General features: G+C 45.1%; 1 protein-coding gene across 4 annotated transcripts in view; it reads left to right on the forward strand.

The window, feature by feature from the left end:
• Positions 1–19,404, forward strand: part of b4galnt4a (beta-1,4-N-acetyl-galactosaminyl transferase 4a) — a 973,366-nt gene that overhangs the window by 653,202 nt on the left and 300,760 nt on the right. For all 4 annotated transcript variants that reach the window (XR_010976333.1, XM_068045982.1, XM_068045983.1 and 1 more), the window contains exon 8: positions 10,851–10,929. Coding sequence is in view for 3 of the 4 variants with exons in the window: in XM_068045982.1 (XP_067902083.1) it covers positions 10,851–10,929 (79 nt within the window). In the remaining variant the exon portion in view is untranslated. The remainder of the gene's footprint in view (positions 1–10,850; positions 10,930–19,404) is intronic.

A 19,404-nucleotide genomic window follows, 5' to 3' on the forward strand; every position in this document is an offset into this window, starting at 1 on the left:
CCACTCTGCAGAACGGCCTGTTGTAGCTGGTACAATTGATCTGAAAGCAAGCGGTATTTTTCATTGTGGCTGAGGGGCCTTGGCTGTTCCTCTGTAATCACAATGGCAGCAGCCATGCCTGTCGTCGTTGGTGTCTGAGATGCACGCCAGCGGCAATTGGGGGCGAGCCTGTCCAAAGGCAGACCCAGATGCCTCTGCACAACAACAGCATGTTTGCCGGGCAACAAAATCTGAATGGAGAAGATGCAGCTGCAGGTAGCCTGGCCATCATGTATCTGCAGTGTGTACTGTTTGGCGCCAGAAGTCACAGTCACTGTGCCTTCATCCTGCTCCTTGACATGTACTCGCTGAATGTGGCTATGATCCTGAAAAACGAAAGTGACCGTTAAGACGGTAGGTTGCAGCACATGTACTGCCTGCACACAGCAAATCACAACAGGGGCTGGAGAACATGCGGTGGCCCAGACAATGGAAATGTTTTCAAAGCAACTTACAAAGGCAGAGCAACTTACCTTGGAACAATCTCCTGTGTCAAATAAAAATGAAGCAAGTCTCCAAAACGAATAAATAATTCAGATAAAATGCGAGAAAATGCCCGACGAAACCTCTCCTCCTTCCACTTTCAAAAAGTCGCGCCGAAGCTTTGACGCATGCGCAGAGGCCAAACTGGCGCGTAGCCCGAGGAAGACGACGTAACGCGATGGCGTCATCTGCGCATGCGCAAAACGGTCCTGGCAAGCCGGACCGCAGCGTATGCGCAGGGGGGAATGAGACCGTCTGCGCATGTGCGCACCGCGGCGCATCCTGATGACGTGAACGATGACGTAGCGTTGTCATGAATTACTTTGTACTATTTTTCATGAATAGGGACTTAAGCCTTTTAACTGCATTTTTGATGAATAAGATTTTTGTTTTTCCTTGAACTTGGTTGTCCCATTTGCCTAACTACCTCAAAATTAATCTATTGTGAAGTGTTAAATGTGGTTTCAGGTATTAAGTAAAAAAACTGGAGCTAACCTTGTTTGGGGTGAAGTCTTCTTTGTATTGCTGAGGTGCTGATCTATGTGTTAGGGCCTGAAGTGGATGTTTGAGGCATTTTGATGCTAACTTTGGACACTGCAATCATGTTGGGAGGATGGCAAATGGCTGTCTGTTTAAAGTGCAGGTCACTTAAAGCTTGATGCTGGGACAATCCTCACTGGTGCCACAGTTTAAACCAAAATTGTAAAGCCACTGAGGGGAATTTATCTTCATCAGTGGTTAGCACCGTAGCCTCACCGCTCCAGGGACCCAGGTTCAATTCTGGGTACTGCCTGTGCGGAGTTTTCAAGTTCTTCCTGTGACCGCGTGGGTTTTTGCCAGGTGCTCTGGTTTCCTCCCACAGCCAAAGACTTGCAGGTGACTGGTAAATTGGCCGTTATAAATTGCCCCTAGTGTAGGTAGGTGGTAGGGAATATGGGATTACTGTAGGGTTAGTATAAATGGGTGGCTGTTGGTCGGCACAGACTCGGTGGGCCGAAGGGCCTGTTTTCAGTGCTGTATCTCTAAATAAAAAATAAAATAAATAAAAATACTGTAAATGCACGGAGGGGAGTAAAATTCAGCATCGAAAATAGGTGGTCTTAGTGATGGCATGGATATGTGGTTTGGAGCTTATCTCTAGAGTCATAGAGTCGTACAGCATAGAAACAGGCCCTTTGGTCCACTGTGTCCATGCCGACCATAATGCCTATCTATACTAATCCCACCTACCTGCATTAATTCCCTATCGCTCTATGCCTTGCTCATTCAAGTACCTGTCCAGATGCCTCTTAAATGTCGCTACTGTTGCTGCCTCCACCACCTCCTCAGGCAGCTTATTCCAGATACCCACTATTCTTTGTGTTAAAAATTTACCCCTTTGATCCCTTCTAAACCTCCTCCCTCTCACCTTAAATCTATGCCCTCTAGTTTTAGTCACCCCTACCATGGGAAACAAACTCTGGCTATCTACCCTATCTATGCCTCTCATAATTTTATATACCTCTATCATGTCCCCTCTCAGCCCCCTTCGCTCCAGTGCAAAGAGACCCAGCCTATCCAATCTCTCTTTATAACTCAAGCCCTCCAAACCAGACAATGTCCTTGTGAGTCTTTTCTGCACCCTCTCTAGCTTAATCACATCTTTCCTGTAGTGTTGCGACCAGAACTGCACACAGTACTCGAAATGCGACCTAACCAACGTTACGTACAACTGTAACAGGACGTCCCAACTCTTGTATTCAATGCCCCGGCCGATGAAGGCAAGCATGCCATACGCCTTCTTCACCACCCTGTCTACCTGTGTTGCCACTTTCAGGGAACTATGTACTTGCACCCCAAGGTCTCTCTGCTCAACAACACTCCCCAGGGCCCTGCCATTCACTGTATATGTCCTGCCCTGGTTTAACTTACCAAAATGCATCACTTCGCACTTGTCTGCGTTTAATTCCATTTGCCACTCCGTTGCCCACTTTCCCAGTTGATCTATATCCTATTGTAACCATAGACAACCTTCTTCACTGTCCACTATACCACCAATTTTGGTGTCATCTGCACACTTACTAATCATGCCCCTTACATTCACATCCAAGTCATTAATATATATGACAAACAATGGAGGGCCCAGCACCGATCCCTGCGGCACACCACTGGTCAGTGGCCTCCAATCTGAAAAACAACCCTCCACTACCACCCTCTGCCTCCTATCACCAAGCCAATTTTGTATCCAATTTGCTAGCTCACCCTGGATCCCATGTGTTCGAACCTTCCGGACCAGCCTACCATGCAGGACCTTGTCAAAAGCCTTGCTAAAGTCCATGTAGACAACGTCCATTGCCCTGCCCTCGTCAATCCTCTTGGTCACCTCCTTGAAAAACGCAATCAAATTCGTGAGACATGATTTCCCATGCACAAAGCCATGCTGACTATCCCTAATCAGACCATGCCTTTCCAGATGCATATAAATCCTGTCTGTCAGAATCCCTTCCAATAACTTTCCCACCACTGATGTAAGGCTCACCGGCCTGTAGTTCCCTGGCTTATCCCTGCTGCCCTTCTTAAATAAAAGCACAACATTAGCTATCCTCCAGTCTTCCGGTACCTCACCCTTGGCTAACGATGATACAAAAATCTCTGCCAGGGCTCCAGCAATCTCCTCCCTTGCGTCCCAGAGCATTCTAGGATACACCTGGTCAGGCCCTGGGGATTTATCCACCTTAATGCGCTTTAAAGCCTCTGACACCTCCTCCTTTGTAATATTGATATGCTCCAGGGTATTGGTGTTCCCTCTCTTGAACTCACTAGCTTCCATGACCTTCTCCACGGTAAATACGGACGAGAAATATTCATTTAAGACCTCGCCCATTTCCTGTGGCTCCACACATAGATTGCCACACTGACCCTTATGATGACCTACTCTGTCCTTATATACCCTTTTATTCCTAATATACTTATAGTTTCTTTTAGGATTCTCCTTTATCTTATCTGCCAGGGAAATCTCATGGCCCCTTTTCGCCCTCCTAATTTCCTTCTTAAGTGTAGTCCTACATCCCTTATACTCCTCGAGGGACTCGTTCGATCCCAGCTGCCTATATCTGACATATGCCTCCTTCTTTGTCCTGACCAGACCCTCAATATCCCTCGTCAACCAAGGTTCCCTAAACTTGCCAGCCTTGCGCTTCCATCTAACAGGAACATGCTGGCCCTGAACTCTTCCTATCTCACTTTTAAAAGCTTCCCACTTGCCAGACGTCCCTTTACCTGTAAACAGCCTCTCCCATTCAACTTTTGAGAGTTCCTGTCTGGTGCCATCGAAATTAGCCTTCCCCCAATTTAGGACTTCAACCTGAGGACTAGTCCTATCCTTTTCCATAACTATCTTGAAGGTAATAGAGTTATGGTCACTGGTCCCAAAGTGCTCTCCCACTGACACATCAACCACCTGCCCATCCTCATTTCCTAAGAGGAGGTCGAGTGTTGCTCCTTCTCTAGTAGGGCCATCCACATACTGCTTCAGAAAACTATCCTGGACACACTTAACAAATTCTTCCCCATCTGATCCTTTAGCACTAAGGCAGTCCCAGTCAATATTAGGGAAGTTAAAATCACCTACTATTACAACCCTATAATTCCTACACCTATATGTGATTTCCCTACATATATGCCCCTCCAATTCCCTCTGACTATTGGGGGGCCTATAGTATAATCCCATCAAAGTGATCACCCCTTTCTTATTTCTAAGTTCTACCCATATGGCCTCCCTGGACATTCCCCCCCGGGATATCCTCTCTAAGTACTGCCTTAATGTCCTCCCTAATCAATAGTGTAACTCCCCCTCCTCTCTTACCTCCACCTCTGTCCCGCCGGAAGGATCGGTTCCCCGGAACATTAAGCTGCCGGTCCTGCCCATCCCTCAACCACGTTTCCGTAATAGCTATAATATCACAATCCCATGTACCAATACATGCTCTGAGTTCATCTGCCTTAACTGTAAGGCTTCTTGCATTAAAGTAAATGCAGTTTAACCTACCAGACCTTCCACGCTCCCTGTCCTGTCCCTGCCTGACTTGCTTGCTTTAACCTCTACATTTGCCTCAACTATCTCATCTGAGAGACTACTACTTTGGGTCCCACCCCCCTGCAAGACTAGTTTAAATCCTCCCTAGTAGTACTAGCAAACCTCCCAGCAAGGATATTGGTCCCCCTCCAGTTTAGATGCAACCCGTCCTTCTTGTACAGGTCACCTCTGCACTAGAAGAAATCCCAATGATCCAAGTAGCTGAAGCCCTCCTGCCTACTCCAGCTCTTTAGCCACACATTTATTTGCCTAATCCTCCTATTCCTACCCTCACTAGCACGTGGCCCAGGGTGTAATCCTGAGATTACAATCCTAGAGGTCCTGTTTTTTAACTTTCTGTCTCACTCCCTATATTCACTTTGCAGGACCTCATCTCTCTTCCTGCCTACGTCGTTATTACCAATATGGATCACGACCTCTGGCTGCTCACCGTCCCCTTTTAGAATGTCCTGCAGCCGCTCCGACACATCCTTGACCCTAGCACCAGGGAGGCAACATGCCATCCTGGAGTCTCGTTTATGGCCACAGAAACGCCTATCTGCACCCCTTACGATAGAATCCCCTATCACTATAGCTCTTCCAAGCCTTTTCCTCCCCTGCTGTGCAGCAGAGCCCTCCATTGTGCCACGAACTTGGCTCTTGCTGCTTTCCCCTGGGAGGTCATCCCCCCCAACAGTATCCAAAGCGGTATATCTGTTTGAGAGGGGGATAACCACAGGGGACTCCTGCACTACCTGCCTGCGTCTACTATTCTGTCTGGTGGTCACCCATCTCTTTTCTGCCTGTGCAGCCATTACCTGCGGTGTGATCACCTCGCTAAACGTGCTATCCATGACATCCTCAGCATCGCGGTTGCTCCACAGCGAATCCACCCGCAGCTCCAGCTCTGTAATGCAGGTAGCTAGTAGCTGCAGATGGATACACTTCCTGCACACATGGTCACCAGGGACACTGGAAGCGTCCCTGATTCCCCACATAGCGCAGGAGGAGCATATCACTGGGCTGAGCTCTCCTGCCATGATTTACCCTTAGATTAATTAGTTACTCCCTTAATTAAAAAATACTAATTACACTAGGGGCCTTATTCTCCCCACTTCAATCTAAAGTCCTTAAAAAAAAACACTTTAGCAGTACTTACCTTATCACCAGAGATTTTTTTTCCAACAAAAAAAAACAACTTTCCCCTTATTTTTATTTAAAGATATTCTAACAGCTGCTACTCACCAACCAATTACCTTGCAGCTCTCCTCCGACTTCACTGTTTGCCTTTTTTTTTCAAAACTCTGGCGCGCTGGAAGAGCTCCTGTCCACTCCGCTCCTGGAAGGTTAGAGGTCAAATAGGTCAACTGTGATATCAAGGTTGCAAACAAACTAGACTCAGACTGTTGCCGGGGAGAGGGATAGAGTCGATAGCTAGGGAACGGAGTTCGGACTGGGACCCAAAACAGTGGCTTCAGTCTTTCCAATATTTAATTGGAGGAAATTTCTGCTGATCCGACATTGGATTTCAATAAACAGTCTGAAAATTTAACAATAGTGGAGAGGTCAAGAGAGGTGGTGGTGAGCTAGAGCTTGGTGTTTTTTTAAATTCATTAATGGGATGTGGGCATCGCTGGCCAGGCCAACATTTATTGCCCATCCCTAATTGCCTTTGAGAAGGTGGTGGTGAGCTGCCTTCTTGAACCGCTGCAGTCCATGTGGGGTAGGTACACCCACAGTGCTGTTAGGAAGGGAGTTCCAGGATTTTGACCCAGTGACAGTGAAGGAACGGCGATATAGTTCCAAGTCAGGATGGTGTGTGGCTTGGATGGGAACTTGCAGGTGGTGGTGTTCCCAGTGTACACGTGAAAACTAACACTGCTTAATTCCAGATGATGTTGTGGAGGGCAGTGTTTAGATGAGAAATAGGAGACGACCAAGGATACATACTTGGGAAACACCAGAGTTAACAATGTGGGAGTGGGCTGGGAAGCCATTGCAAGTGATACTCTGGCTACAATTAAATAGATAAGCATGGAACTAGGCGAGCACCATCTCACCCTGTTGGATGGCAGTGGAGAGACGTTGGAGGAGGACAGTGTGGTCAATCGTATCAAAGGTTGCAGACAGGTTGAAGGGGAGGGAATGTTTAGCTTTGTCACAGTCACATAGGATGTCATTTGTGACTTTGGTACTGTGGCAGGGATGAAAACCTGCTTGGAGGGATTCAAACGTGATGTTCTTGGAAAGATGGGCACGGATTTGTGAGGTGACAACATTTTCAAGGACTTTGGAGAGGAAAGGAAGTTGGACATGGAGCAGTAGTTTGCAAGGACAGTGGGGTCAAGGAATTTTATTTGAGGAGGGGGTGATAATGGCAGATTTAAAGGAGAGAGAGACAGCACCTGAAATTAGATTAGATTAGATTAGAGATACAGCACTGAAACAGGCCCTTCGGCCCACCGAGTCTGTGCCGAACATCAACCACCCATTTATTCATCAAATACTTCAAAGGGACAGAAGGGAATAAAATTCAGCACCCTTATATCTTCACTGGGGGTAGCAAAGGGGAGACAAATATATCTTATGTTCACGTAAATAACTGAGAAAAAGAAGGAAAATTTTGGGAAACAAAGGGGGCAGAATAAACAAAGTCCTTGGGCTAGATTTTGCTCTGTGACTTGCCTTAAATTGGACAGCAGTAGGAAAACAGAACAGAATCAAACTGAGCCCTACTACTGTCTCACTGTCTCATTTTGTCCATTTTACCCATTTACCTTTCCCTATCCCTGCCAGAACTACTGCCGGTCAATTGTTTCCTGTCTACGGGATACAAGTGCTGATGGGGAGGTGAAACCCATGTTTCTACTTCTGTCTTACCAGCCCCTCTTAAACTTTGTTTCCTGGAACCACCATGTGAAGCCTAGAGGTAGTCCCTTGGCTAGCAACAGGCAGGCGCTTGATGGAGGGTGTAGCCCTCATCAGCCATTTCTCCCTCCATTTCAATCAGATCTGTCACCTGCTGAATACCCTGGTCTCAGCTGAAGTCTTTAGTAAAAAGAAATTTACAGAGGTCTTCAGGGCTCTTCTGCCATTTCTGTTGCCACAGCAGTGATCCCACTGGATTAATACCAGGATTTCCTTTCTTGACAACATTGGACTCCCTCTTGGTGGTGGTAAGCTCGCCATGCATAGAAAATGGATCCAGATTACAATGTGTTCCCAGTGGTAGATGGAAAGCCCTGTCCCATTGCTTCCCCACTATGAAGAGAAAAATCAAGCCCCCTTATATTATAAGCAAAAACGGTAAATCCACTGTGATATAGTGCACCACCACCAACAACGACAACTTATATTTATATAGCGCCTTTAACGTAACAAAATATCCCAAGGTGCTTTACAGGAGCATTATAAAACAAAGTATGATTCCGAGCCACAAAAGGAATCATTAGGTCAGATGATTAAAAGCTTGGTCAAAGAAGTAGGTTTTTAAGGATTGTCTTAGAGAGGAAAAGCGAGGTGGAGAGGCAGAGAGGTTTAGGGATGGAATTCCAGAGCTTTGGGCCTAGTCAACTGAAGGCATGGCCACTATTAGTAGAGAGATTAAAATCAGGGATGCACAAGAGGCCAGAATTAGAGGAGTGCAGATATCTCAGAGGGTTGTGAAGCTGCAGGAGATCAGAGATAGGGAGGGGCGAGGCCATGGAGGAACTTGAAAAAAGGATGAGAATTGAATTTGAAGAATGGTAGGGAAATATATCTATCTGTAAGACCTCTTTCTTTGTAAAGTATGTAATATTTTTACCTTGTGTCAGTGATAAAAAATATATCACTTCAGCAGATTACTACATTATAGTGGTGAATCAACCCCTGTGGCGTTTAAGGTGTTGTGGGACTATGATAACCAGAAACAGCAGACCTGAGTCCTTGGATACCCAATGAGCAGCACCACAGGGAGACTTTTAACTTTCACGGTTTTAGAAATTACTGAAATAATGGATCCTGCTGGAAAATAACTGCGCTTCGCTCAGTTTTTTAAAAAAGCCTTTAATGGGATTATATTTTAAGGGCACAGCTCAATACCATGGAGTGTATTGACAAATTTTGGAGAGGGGTTGTCTGTGCCAATTATGATGATATATGTTTTGGACACCCAAACACTTTACCAAACAAAAATCTATTGATCTCAGTTTTGACAGCTGCAGTTGTCCCAGCATGCATGGCCATTTTGGGGGGAGAATTCCAGATTTCTACTACCCTTGGTGTGCAAAAGTGCTTCCTGATTTCCCTCCTAAACAGCCTAGCTTCAATTTTAATATGATGCTCCTTTGTTCTTGATTCACCCACCAGAGGAAATAGTTTCTCTGTATCTACCCAATAAATCCTCCTAACTTTTTAAAATCCTCAATCAGACCACCCCTCAATCTTCGAAACTCAAGGGAATAGAAGCCAAGTTTGTGCAACCTGTCCTCATAATTTAACCTTTCAAATCATTGTCAGATCCAGGTCAGGTACGCTGCAGATTAAATGCAGAGCGAAACTCCCTTTTCTCTGCTCCAGCGAGCTGCTTCAACCCAGACCTCAGAAAAGCAACCCCTCCTGCACCAGCAGGCTTTTTTTTAAATTTTGTACACCTGCCATTTCGTCTCCTAGCCTCTGCTAGGACAAGGTCATCAACTTGCACCAATCAGCCGATAGTTATTTTCACAAATGGATTGCAACTATTCAAACTCATTTCATTTATGACTGCAGATGGAGAAAACGTTTTTATTTAATCAGTTCGGGCTGGATTCAAATCTAAGCTGCCGAGGTAGAAAGAGAGAATGCTAACCCACAGCACACCAGTTCACTATAGATATGCAGCATAGTTTTTACCATTTTATAAGCCTATGGTTTGCCTCATTCTAATAGAAAGGCTGGTTTCAAAAGCATTGTGCAGTGATTAGACGACACCTGTTTATTACATTTTAATTTCTCTCGCCATCAAAAGCAATTAAGTCCAGAGTTAAAGAATTGCCTCTAGGGAATTTGAGATGTTCCCAGTCAAACAGCTCTTGGTGCTGTGAGCTCAAGTTCAATTGCAGTGATGCGCATAATAAGCAATTTTATCCTGAAGTTGGCACGGGTACTAACAGTGAGCTGAATAAGACAGAGCACAGTGGAAATCAGCCCTGTCCCACTGCCAGGAAGCTGTCTTATAGGAACAGATTTATTGAGCGTAAGCTTCAGACTTCAATCAGCAACCTGCTTTGGAGTTGATAGTCTTTGAGGAGCTGCTGCTCCGAAAGTGGCCTTTTGTTTAAAAGCGTGATGCTGGTAGGCTTTCACTGCAGTATGGATTGGTTGGCAGCTCCAATCCAATACTATCAGAGCTCAACAGACCTTTCAGTGCAGCCGTGTGTTGCAGTTGTATACATTGTAATTGATTTTGTTTCAAATGTCATGTTCTTAAACGTTATGGTTATATTCACAAGGCATTCCCATTGGCTTTTAAATTTTACATTATTTTCCCAATGCAATCCTTGAGATTACTGGTTAAAATTTTCAAAGTTGCTATCTGGCTGCAGTAGGGATGTGTATTTTGCGGGGTAACCAGGTTTGTCGTTAAATTTGATTTGAAAATTACAGAATTATTTATTTTCTTGAATCCTCTCTTCCATCACCCTCCCACCCTCCACTAGTTTTATTGTCTTCTCCCTAAAGGTGACAGTTCCACAGGTGCCTGCTGCCCCTTTGGTACCTCAACTAAATTGCAATTCTTTCATGCCTGGATCTGGACAGGTTTTTCCACTGAAGGGATTACAGCTGAGCACAATGCTGTGCTCACCCAATATCCATTCAAGGCAAGAGTCAGTGAACACTGACTTGGGGTAAGAATTCCATCTGATTTTGTTTCAATGGGCAGCGCAATTGACTACTGAGCCATCAAAGGAACTTACAAGAAATACATTTAAAAAGAATGAACTGTGGGCATGTGGATCAGTGCTTTGAAAGTGTAACATGCCTGATCACCTAATACAGTCTCCCTGCCTAATTTCTCAATGGACAGTTCTTGATATTTGGCACTTTGCCAGGAAAGGTAGCAGTTGCAGCCAAGTGGTGACACATGAGGTGGGTAGGAAACCTGTCAGGAGAAACAATCAGAGTTTTGCTACAGTGGCATTAGAGTGTGTAATCAAACCATCACTAAGAAATTCAATACACTGCAGCATCGAATGGCAATTCAGGTATACTTCTAAAAAGGTCGTGATGAGTGCGTCTCCTTTCTCCACAGTGTTATTTCTGCAAGAAGGTACTACTTTGAGGTGCTTCACAAGCAGGATGATAAGGGATCAGATCATGTAGAAGTTGGGGTAAGTGACATTCACTTTGTGACTCTCTCTAAATAGGAGCTCATTGGCAGAGTGATCAGTGACCAGCCAATACCAAATTGATTAATTGCATCTGCTTAGATTATCTCAGTGCCCTCTGAATTAATACTTGGGCTGCCAAGATTGATATTTAAGATACAGTTGGAAATCCAAAAATATTGTCCTCCTTAATTTGGGTGACTAACATTCTAATGAGTAAGTCTGTTAAAAGATTAAAACTGAATCCCGATTGGTGGCGAGACCTGTCTGTAATTTATGTCTGTTTTAATATGGTTACAGCTTTCTGTGTGGTTTGTGTGTCATATTTCTTACATTAACTACTTTACAGCCGGGATTGTGAGGCCTCCTGAGGCCGGGGGGGTGGGGGAGGGGTGCTTGGAGTGTCACGACAGGTGGCTGGGTGGGGCTGGGGGGGTGCGGCGGGGCAGAGGGCCCATCGTCCAGCGATCTTCTCAAGAGTGGGATAGACCGATGGCGGCCTTCCCGCCCAGAGGCCAATTGGGGCCCTTAAGTGGCCTATTAACAGCCAATTAAGGGCATTTTCCTGCCACCACTGGGATCATACCTGTGGCGGGGTGGGGAGGGGGGGGGGGAGGGTTCGGTGGTGGGCATCTGCCGCATAGGGACGACGCCTTGTAAAATGAGGTGCCCTCCCTGTGGGCTTGGGGTGGTCCCTTCTTAGAGGTCAATTTGTGGCCTACGGAAGACCCACACTGGGAATAACTTTACTCCCCGGGATCCCCCTCCCACTGGACTGCACGACAATGCCCCCCCACCGCCACCCCCCCACCGGTCAGGGCCTTCCAGACTGGCCCCAGTGTCCCTGCCTCACCTACCTCTGTTCCAGGGTTCCAGCACTGGGCCTGGGTCTGAGGCCTCTGCAGTACTGGCAGTGGTCATCGCTCCCGGTGGTCCTGCTGATACTGCTAATCTGCTGGCCCTCTGATTGGCCGGCAGCTCTTGGAGGCGGGTTCCCTGTCTCTTTAAAGTCTATAAAGGGACGGGGATCCCGCCTCCTGACACTTTAATGCAAAAAGACTGGAGGATCACTCCGGAAGGTGGTTGGGGGGGTGCAGAGGCCTGGTGCTGGGGGCCCTGCCTCCAGCACAAATCCAGCGCAAGGTGTGTGAACTGCCATTTGATTAGGGCGGCACAGTGGCGCAGTGGTTAGCACTGCAGCCTCACAGCTCCAGGGACCCGGGTTCGATTCTGGGCACTGCCTGTGTGGAGTTTGCAAGTTCTCCCTGTGTCTGCGTGGGTTTTCTCCGGGTGCTCCGGTTTCCTCCCACAAGCCAAAAGACTTGCAGGTTGGTAGGTAAATTGGCCATTATAAATTGTCACTAGTATAGGTAGGTGGTAGGGAAATATAGGGACAGATGGGGATGTTTGGTAGGAATATGGGATTAGTGTAGGATTGGTATAAATGGGTGGTTGCTGGTCGGCACAGACTCGGTGGGCTGAAGGGCCTGTTTCAGTGCTGTATCTCTAATCTAATCTAATTACTGACATGAAGAACTATAAGTGAGATGGCTCAGTGCATTGATATGGTAACAATCTATGTCACCAAGTGGTAGGATACAGACTCGGTATTCACGGTCCCAATTGTTGTCGATTGCTAAGCGGAAGAGTGGTTCAAGCGTGCAATTGGCAGAGATCCATTAGCCTCAAAGTTGGCAAGTATTACGGACACAAAGAGGGAAAGAAAGCAAGAGTGTGAATGGGGGCATGTTCCCAAATGCAGCTATTTTGGGCCTCAATCCAAGATGCCAACAAGGCCTTATGTTCTTCGTAATCCAGACTAAAGGCCTGCTACCCGATCCGAACCCGACGGGACCCGACGACTTCCGGGTCCAGCATTCGGGCTTGGGTCGGGTCGGGCCAGATCAGACATGCTCTATCACCACCTCAGGTAAGTGACTGTAATGTTAATTTACTTTTTGGACTTTAAAGGTGGTTTTGTTACAGTTATTTTAAGCTTGTGCAGGTAAGGAACAAAGTGAAAAATGGAAGGTAAGTTGGTCGGGTCGGGTGCGGGAAAAAATGGAAGGACTCGGGCCGGGTTGGGCTCGGATGGGGTTCTGTCGGGCTCGGGTCGGGTCTCATTTGCAGACCCGAGCAAGCCTTTAATCCAGACACATGCCGATAGGGGGTTGCCCTCAAGAGTCAAGAAAGAAGCAACTTCAACATGCATGGTTTCATTGCTCATAAAACATTTTTTTTCTTCTTTCATGGGATCTGAGTGTCACTGGCCAGGAAACCATTTATTGCCCATCCCTAATTGCCTTTGAGAAGGTGGAGGTGAGCTGCCTTTTAGGACCACTGCTGTCCAAGTGGTGTAAGTACACCCACAGTTCGGTTAGGAAGCGAGTCCCTGGTTTTTGACCCAGTGACAGAGAAGGAACGGTGCTATAGTTCCAAGACAGGATAGTGTGTGACTTGGACGGGGGCTTGCACATGGTGGTATTCCCATGTGACTGCTGCTCTTGTCTTTCTAGGTGGTAGAGGTCACGGGTTTGGAAGGTGCTGTTGAAGGAGGCTTGGTGAGTTGCTGCAGTGCACCTAATAAAGGTACACACTGCTGCCACTGGGCGCCAATGGTGGAGGGAGTGAATGTTTAAGGTGGTGGATGGGGTGCCGATCACAAGGGCTGCTTTGCCCTGGATGGTGTTTAGCTTCTTGAGTGTTGTTGGAGTTGCACTCATCCAGGCAAGTGGAGAGTATTCCATCACACTTCTGACTTGTGCTTTTTAGATGGTAGATGGGCTTTGGGGATCAGGAGGTGAGTTACTCGCCGCAGAATTCCCAGCCTCTGACCTGCTTTTGTAGCCACAATATTTATATGGCTTGTCCAGTTAAGTTTCTGGTCAATGGTAACCACCAGATTGTTGATGGTGGAGGATTCAGCAGTGTTAATACCACTGAATGTTAAGGGGAGATGGTTACATTCTCTTTTTGTTGGAGCTGGTCATTGACTGGCACTTGTATGGTCCAAATGTTACGTGTCACTTATCAGCCCAAGCCTGATAGATGTCTAGGTTTGCGAGCACCGACTGCTTCAGTATCTGAGGACTCGCAAATGGTACCGAAGATTGTGCAATCATCAGTGAACATCCCCATTTCTGACCTTATGATGAAGGGAAGGCCATTGATGAAGCAGATGAAGATGGTTGGGCCTAGGATACTATCCTGAGGAACTCCTGCAGCGATGTCCTGGAGTTGAGGTGATTGACCTTCAACAACCACAATTATCTTGCTTTGTGCTTGGTATGACTCCAATCAGTGGACAGTTTCCCCCCAATTCCCATTAACTTCAATTTTGCTCAGGCTCCTTGATGCCACACTTGGTCAAATGCTGTCTTGATGTCAAAGGCAGTGTTACAATCAAGTGAGGATGGGTCGAAAGACTCTCCTCTGGTCTCTTTCCCTGTTTGACCACAAAGGTTTATTTCTTTTAAACAGTGGATGTGCTTAACAATTCAGTGAGTGTTTAACTCTGTTAGGTCTTATCATCATAAAAGAACGAGTCAGAGAGGTTTTCTTGAGTTTAAACACGAAATAGATTAGTTTATTGTACTTAAAATCAAAACCTGATCTAAGTGAAAATAATAATCTACACTGCAACTTTCTCACACACACAAAGGAGAATAACACACATACAAATAGGTTACAGAGTAATGAAGAATAGATTGGTTGGATTAGAGGCAAAAACAAAATAAATAGTATACAGTCTGTGGAATCTGGTAATTTAGTTGTCTTCTGGCTGAATTCGTGGTCCTGAAGTTCCTGGTTGGTAGAGGTTGTAATGAGTTCTTTATGTTGTTTGATGCAACATAAATGAGATGCACTGCACCCAGGTCTTTGATCTCAAACACTTTTATTAACAGCTAAACAGGTATATACAGTACAGAGCAAACAATTTATAGAACCTTCATGTGGGTGATACAGTTGCGGAGTGACTCTTGCTTGAAGTCATATGACTGCATCCTGGTACTTAGCTCATTGGCATACTGAGGTCTTAGAGGGACATCACTCTTAAGGCGATCATACAACATCCCCTTTCTTTCCAAAGATAAGTCTCATGTGCTATGAGTAAAAACACATAAAATTGGATAACATCAAAATTAGTTATACAGGTATATTTATAAAATTTACAGGTACAAGGATAGGGATTGTGAAATTTACAAGTGCAAAGGCTTAAAGTTCATATATTGTTTCAGTGGTCTGACAACTCTTCCAGATCGGGTTATGGTATAACATTCTGGGGATTTGATTTCATCCTTGGCTGTTTTTGGTTTCACTAACCTTTCGATGTCACTGTTGAACCCCAGCCAATAAACAGTGTCTCATTCCAGTTGTCTTGTTCGCTCTATACCCATATGTCCTTGGTGAAGTGGTGACAAGATGTCCCGTGAAGAGCTTTGGGCACAATCACTTGTTTTCCCTTGAAGATGACATTTCTCGAGATACTGAGTTCATCTCTATAAGACCAAAAGCATCTGAGGGTTTCTTGCACCTCTTTTACCATAACAGGCCAACCTTCTATGATAACTCTCCACAATGCCTTCAGTCATTTCTGATTGCAGTTGGTCATATTTGTGCTGACCAAAATGCAATAAATCGATTTTGAGCACAACTTCCACCTTGATGTCCATGCTTTCTACTTGAAGATCCAGTGGAACTTCTTCATTCTTGTTTGGATTTGGCAATTTGCTCAACATATCCGAGGTGACCATTTTGGTACCTGGTTTGTAGCAGGCGTCGAAACCGTACCCCTGTACTTTCACTAAGAGTCACTGTAGTCGAGGTGGTGTGCTTGTCAATGGTTTGCACCAGATTATCTCCGGTGGTTTGTGGTCAGTTTCCACAGTGAACTGCTTACCGAACAGGTAGGTATGGAACCTTGTGATCCCAAAGACCAGAGCAATCCAGGATTGTCTTCTTCCTTGGATTGTAGTACTGCAAGGTACAGGTTTCTGCTGGCACTACTTGTTTGTGAGACTCAAACATATACTGATGGTCTTCCTGCCATACATATGGTACATTTTGCTTTAAGAGCCCGCTCAATGATGATGCTTTGTCAGAAAAATTTGGTATGTATGGTGCTGAGAAGTTGAAAAATCCAAGACATCTTTGGAGGTCTTCCTTGTCTTGTACGGTAGGCATGTGACTTACATCTTCGACTCTTCCTGTGTCAGGACGGATTCCGCAACCTGAATAGATGATGTCAAAGAAATTGATCTGACTTGCATTCACCTGGCTACTTCTTGCTGTTAAAAACAAGCCCTTCGCGATCAGCTACTGACATAAGTGAGTGAAGATTTCGATCATGCTCTTCTTTGGTTTTCCCCATTACTGCAATATCATCGGCAATGCATATACATCCAGGCACATTTTCTATAATTCTGTCCCTGTGTTGCTGAAATGATCTTGACTGACAGATAAGCCGAAGGGTAGTCTCTGGAAGCAATATCTCCCAAATGGTGTCCTATAGGTGGTGACTTCCTGAGATTCCTTAGCTAGGTGTACCAACCAATATCCATGTTTAGCATCTGACTTGAAGAAGAATTTGGCTCCTGTGAACTTGGGATTCAATTTCTCCAGTGTTGGAGTTTTGTGGGAGCATCTGTTTAGGGAGAGGTTTAGACGCCTCGGATCTAGACATACCCTGATTGCTCCATCCTTCTTCAGTACGCAGGTGATTGAGCTGCACTAGTCTGCGTGATGATGTACACGATGGATGATGCCATTGCATTGCATGTCATTTAACTCACACTTAAGCTTTTCTTGTATGTGTGCGCTGCACTTTCTGGGAGGGTCGATTGATGAAATTGTATCCTCTCTGAGGTGCAATACGGCATTGTCTTTGAAATCTCCTTTGGCATCAAACCTTTCCGGGTACTTTTGTTGTAGGTCGTTGTCTAACTGTGGGTATCCTTGGTCTCTTCTGTTGTAATGGGTACCTTGGTAACCTTGTGGATCTTCTTTCTTTTTCCCCAAGAGGTCTTTTTGAAATGCTTCAATGGGTGTTGAGACAATCACCAGCTCATTTAGTCGCTCCGACAACTTTGTTTCTGAAAAAATTGTATTCGTTGCCCTTATTGCGGCATCTACTGACAAACTGGCCTATTGATTCCTTTGGCTGTTGCCTGTAGGACATCAATTGCAGGCGGTGAATTCTAAAATTCACTCTTAACTGGAGCTGATCTTCTAGCACTTTCCATATCTTTGCGGGATCTTTCTGGTCCTCCTCAGATAAGCTAGAGGTGTTGATTCTGTGTAATCCCTCATTTCCAACTGCTAGCATTATTTTCACAGCCTGCTTCTCTGGTTCAACAATCACTTGGTCTGTGAAGCATAACTGCATTCTTTGTTTCAAAAGTTTGAACTTGGATAGGATATCAATGCCCTTCCAGTTCATTCTGGGAAATTTGGTATACATCTTTTCTATTGTTCTTTTGCTTTCTGCTCTATATATAACTTTGTTCAGCTCTGTCTGTGCTTGCAGCACTGTATTTATTATGACTTTTCTATTTGTGGTTTGAAACTGGTTTTAAAACTTGCTCTATTCACTCTGCACTGTTTCCTCTTTAGGAAATTGTCTTATTTAGACTAGCTGCCCAGCTGGGAAGGAACAGGTGTTTGATAGTGTTCTCTGTTTATCTTGCTTGCAACATTTAAACTTGCCTGTTTACACAGCCGTTCAATCGGCAGTTTAGTTGCTCTTTTTGCTAGAGTTTGTTTATGTTATTCATGCTCGAGGGGTTTCATGGCTTTCTTTTTTAGCTGTGGCTGTGTGAATGGAGACTCTTCTTCACGATTGAGTGGTTAATTTTTTTTTTAACTTTGGCTGCGTGAATGGAGATTCTGCAGTGTTCAGAGGTTTCCTGCACTTTTTGCTATCGGACACTTCATGTAATGGCACTGATCTCAATCAGCCTGGGAGAGGATTTGGGTCTTCCCTAAATTTTTTTATGGAGCCTTTGAAAAATCTCAATTTTTAAGCACTTCAGAGTTTTTTCTTTTTAACTGGGATTCTCGACTGTCAGCACAATGACTCACCTGATTGCAGCAGTTTACTTGCAGCCTGTCGTTCTGAACTCTGTCTTCTATAGCTGGTGGTAAGTGTTTTCTTCTTTCCACTTTTTGGGCCAGTATTTCTTTTGAACTTGCTCTCTAGGAAAGGTCATTTTCACAGCTGTTTTACCTGCGGTCTTCAACTTAGACTTTGTCTTTTCACCACAGCTGCCACCATATAATGAGTTCTTTATGTTGTCTGATACAACATAAATGAGATGCGTTGAGTGCAGTTTGTTGAAAATCTCAAACAGGTTTATTAGCAGCTAAACAGGTATATACAATACACAGCAAACTATTTACAGAACCTTCATCTGGGTGGTACAGTTGCAGAGTGACTCTTGCTTGAAGTCACATCACTGCATCCTAGTACTTAGCTCATTAGCATGCTGAGATCTTAAAGGGACATCACTGTTAAGGTGATCATACAACAGAGGTGGCCACCTGGTTCAGGGTTTTCCTGGAGATAGTGATGTAGGTGGTTTTCTCCCCGGAGTCTCTGTCTGCAGCATTGATAGGCATGGATGTTTTGCAGTTCGCAGACAGGGTTCGAAACTTACTGTATTACCTGAAGAGAGAGAGAGAGAGAACCCCTACTGGGGTCCTGCACTGATTAGCACTCAAAGCTTGTCTCTTGTGTCCAGGTTTTCACAGAGCTGGACAGACTGTCACAGGATCACCTCAGTGTCTTCTGTTTTTCACTTCAATGAGGTCTAAGTCTAAGAATTTCAATCTGTCTCAGGTCTTATTGTTTCAATGATTACCCTCTGGAGGTTCATCTCCATGAGGGTTGATGTTTCAAGATGGATTTGAATGTCTTGCTAATGAAGGCACTGCCAGATAATTCATTCAAGTGCTCAAGCCATTGTTCTAGATGAGGGCTTGTTCAGACATGTGCCTCCACATCCATACCTTGGAATGTGAGTAATTTCAATGCAAATTGCAGTGGCCATCTTAGCTGCTGTCTTTTTAGAAGTTGAATTTAGGATTCCAGCTTTCCTTTTAAAAGTTGAATGTAGGTTTCCAACCGATGAATTAAAAATCATCATTCAGCATCACACGTTTTTATGACAGCAGTTATTCTCATTCTCACTTCTGGAATTCAGCTCCTTCTTTTCATATTTGGATCAAGGCTTTAATGAAGTCTGGAGCTGAGTGGCCCTGGCAGAACCCAAACTGAGCATTGGTGAGCAGGTTATTGCTGAGTAAGTGTCACTTGATAGCACTGTCAATGACACCTTCCATCACTTTGCTGATATTTGACAGTGGACTGATTGGGCAGTAATTGGATTGAATTTGTCCTGCTTTTTGTGGGCAGGACGTAACTGGGCAATTTTCCGCATTGTCGAATAGATGCCAGTGTTGTAGCTGTACTGGAGTAGC

The sequence above is a fragment of the Heterodontus francisci genome, chromosome 14 (genome assembly GCF_036365525.1).
Source record: "Heterodontus francisci isolate sHetFra1 chromosome 14, sHetFra1.hap1, whole genome shotgun sequence".
In the NCBI taxonomy this organism is placed as follows: domain Eukaryota; kingdom Metazoa; phylum Chordata; class Chondrichthyes; order Heterodontiformes; family Heterodontidae; genus Heterodontus; species Heterodontus francisci.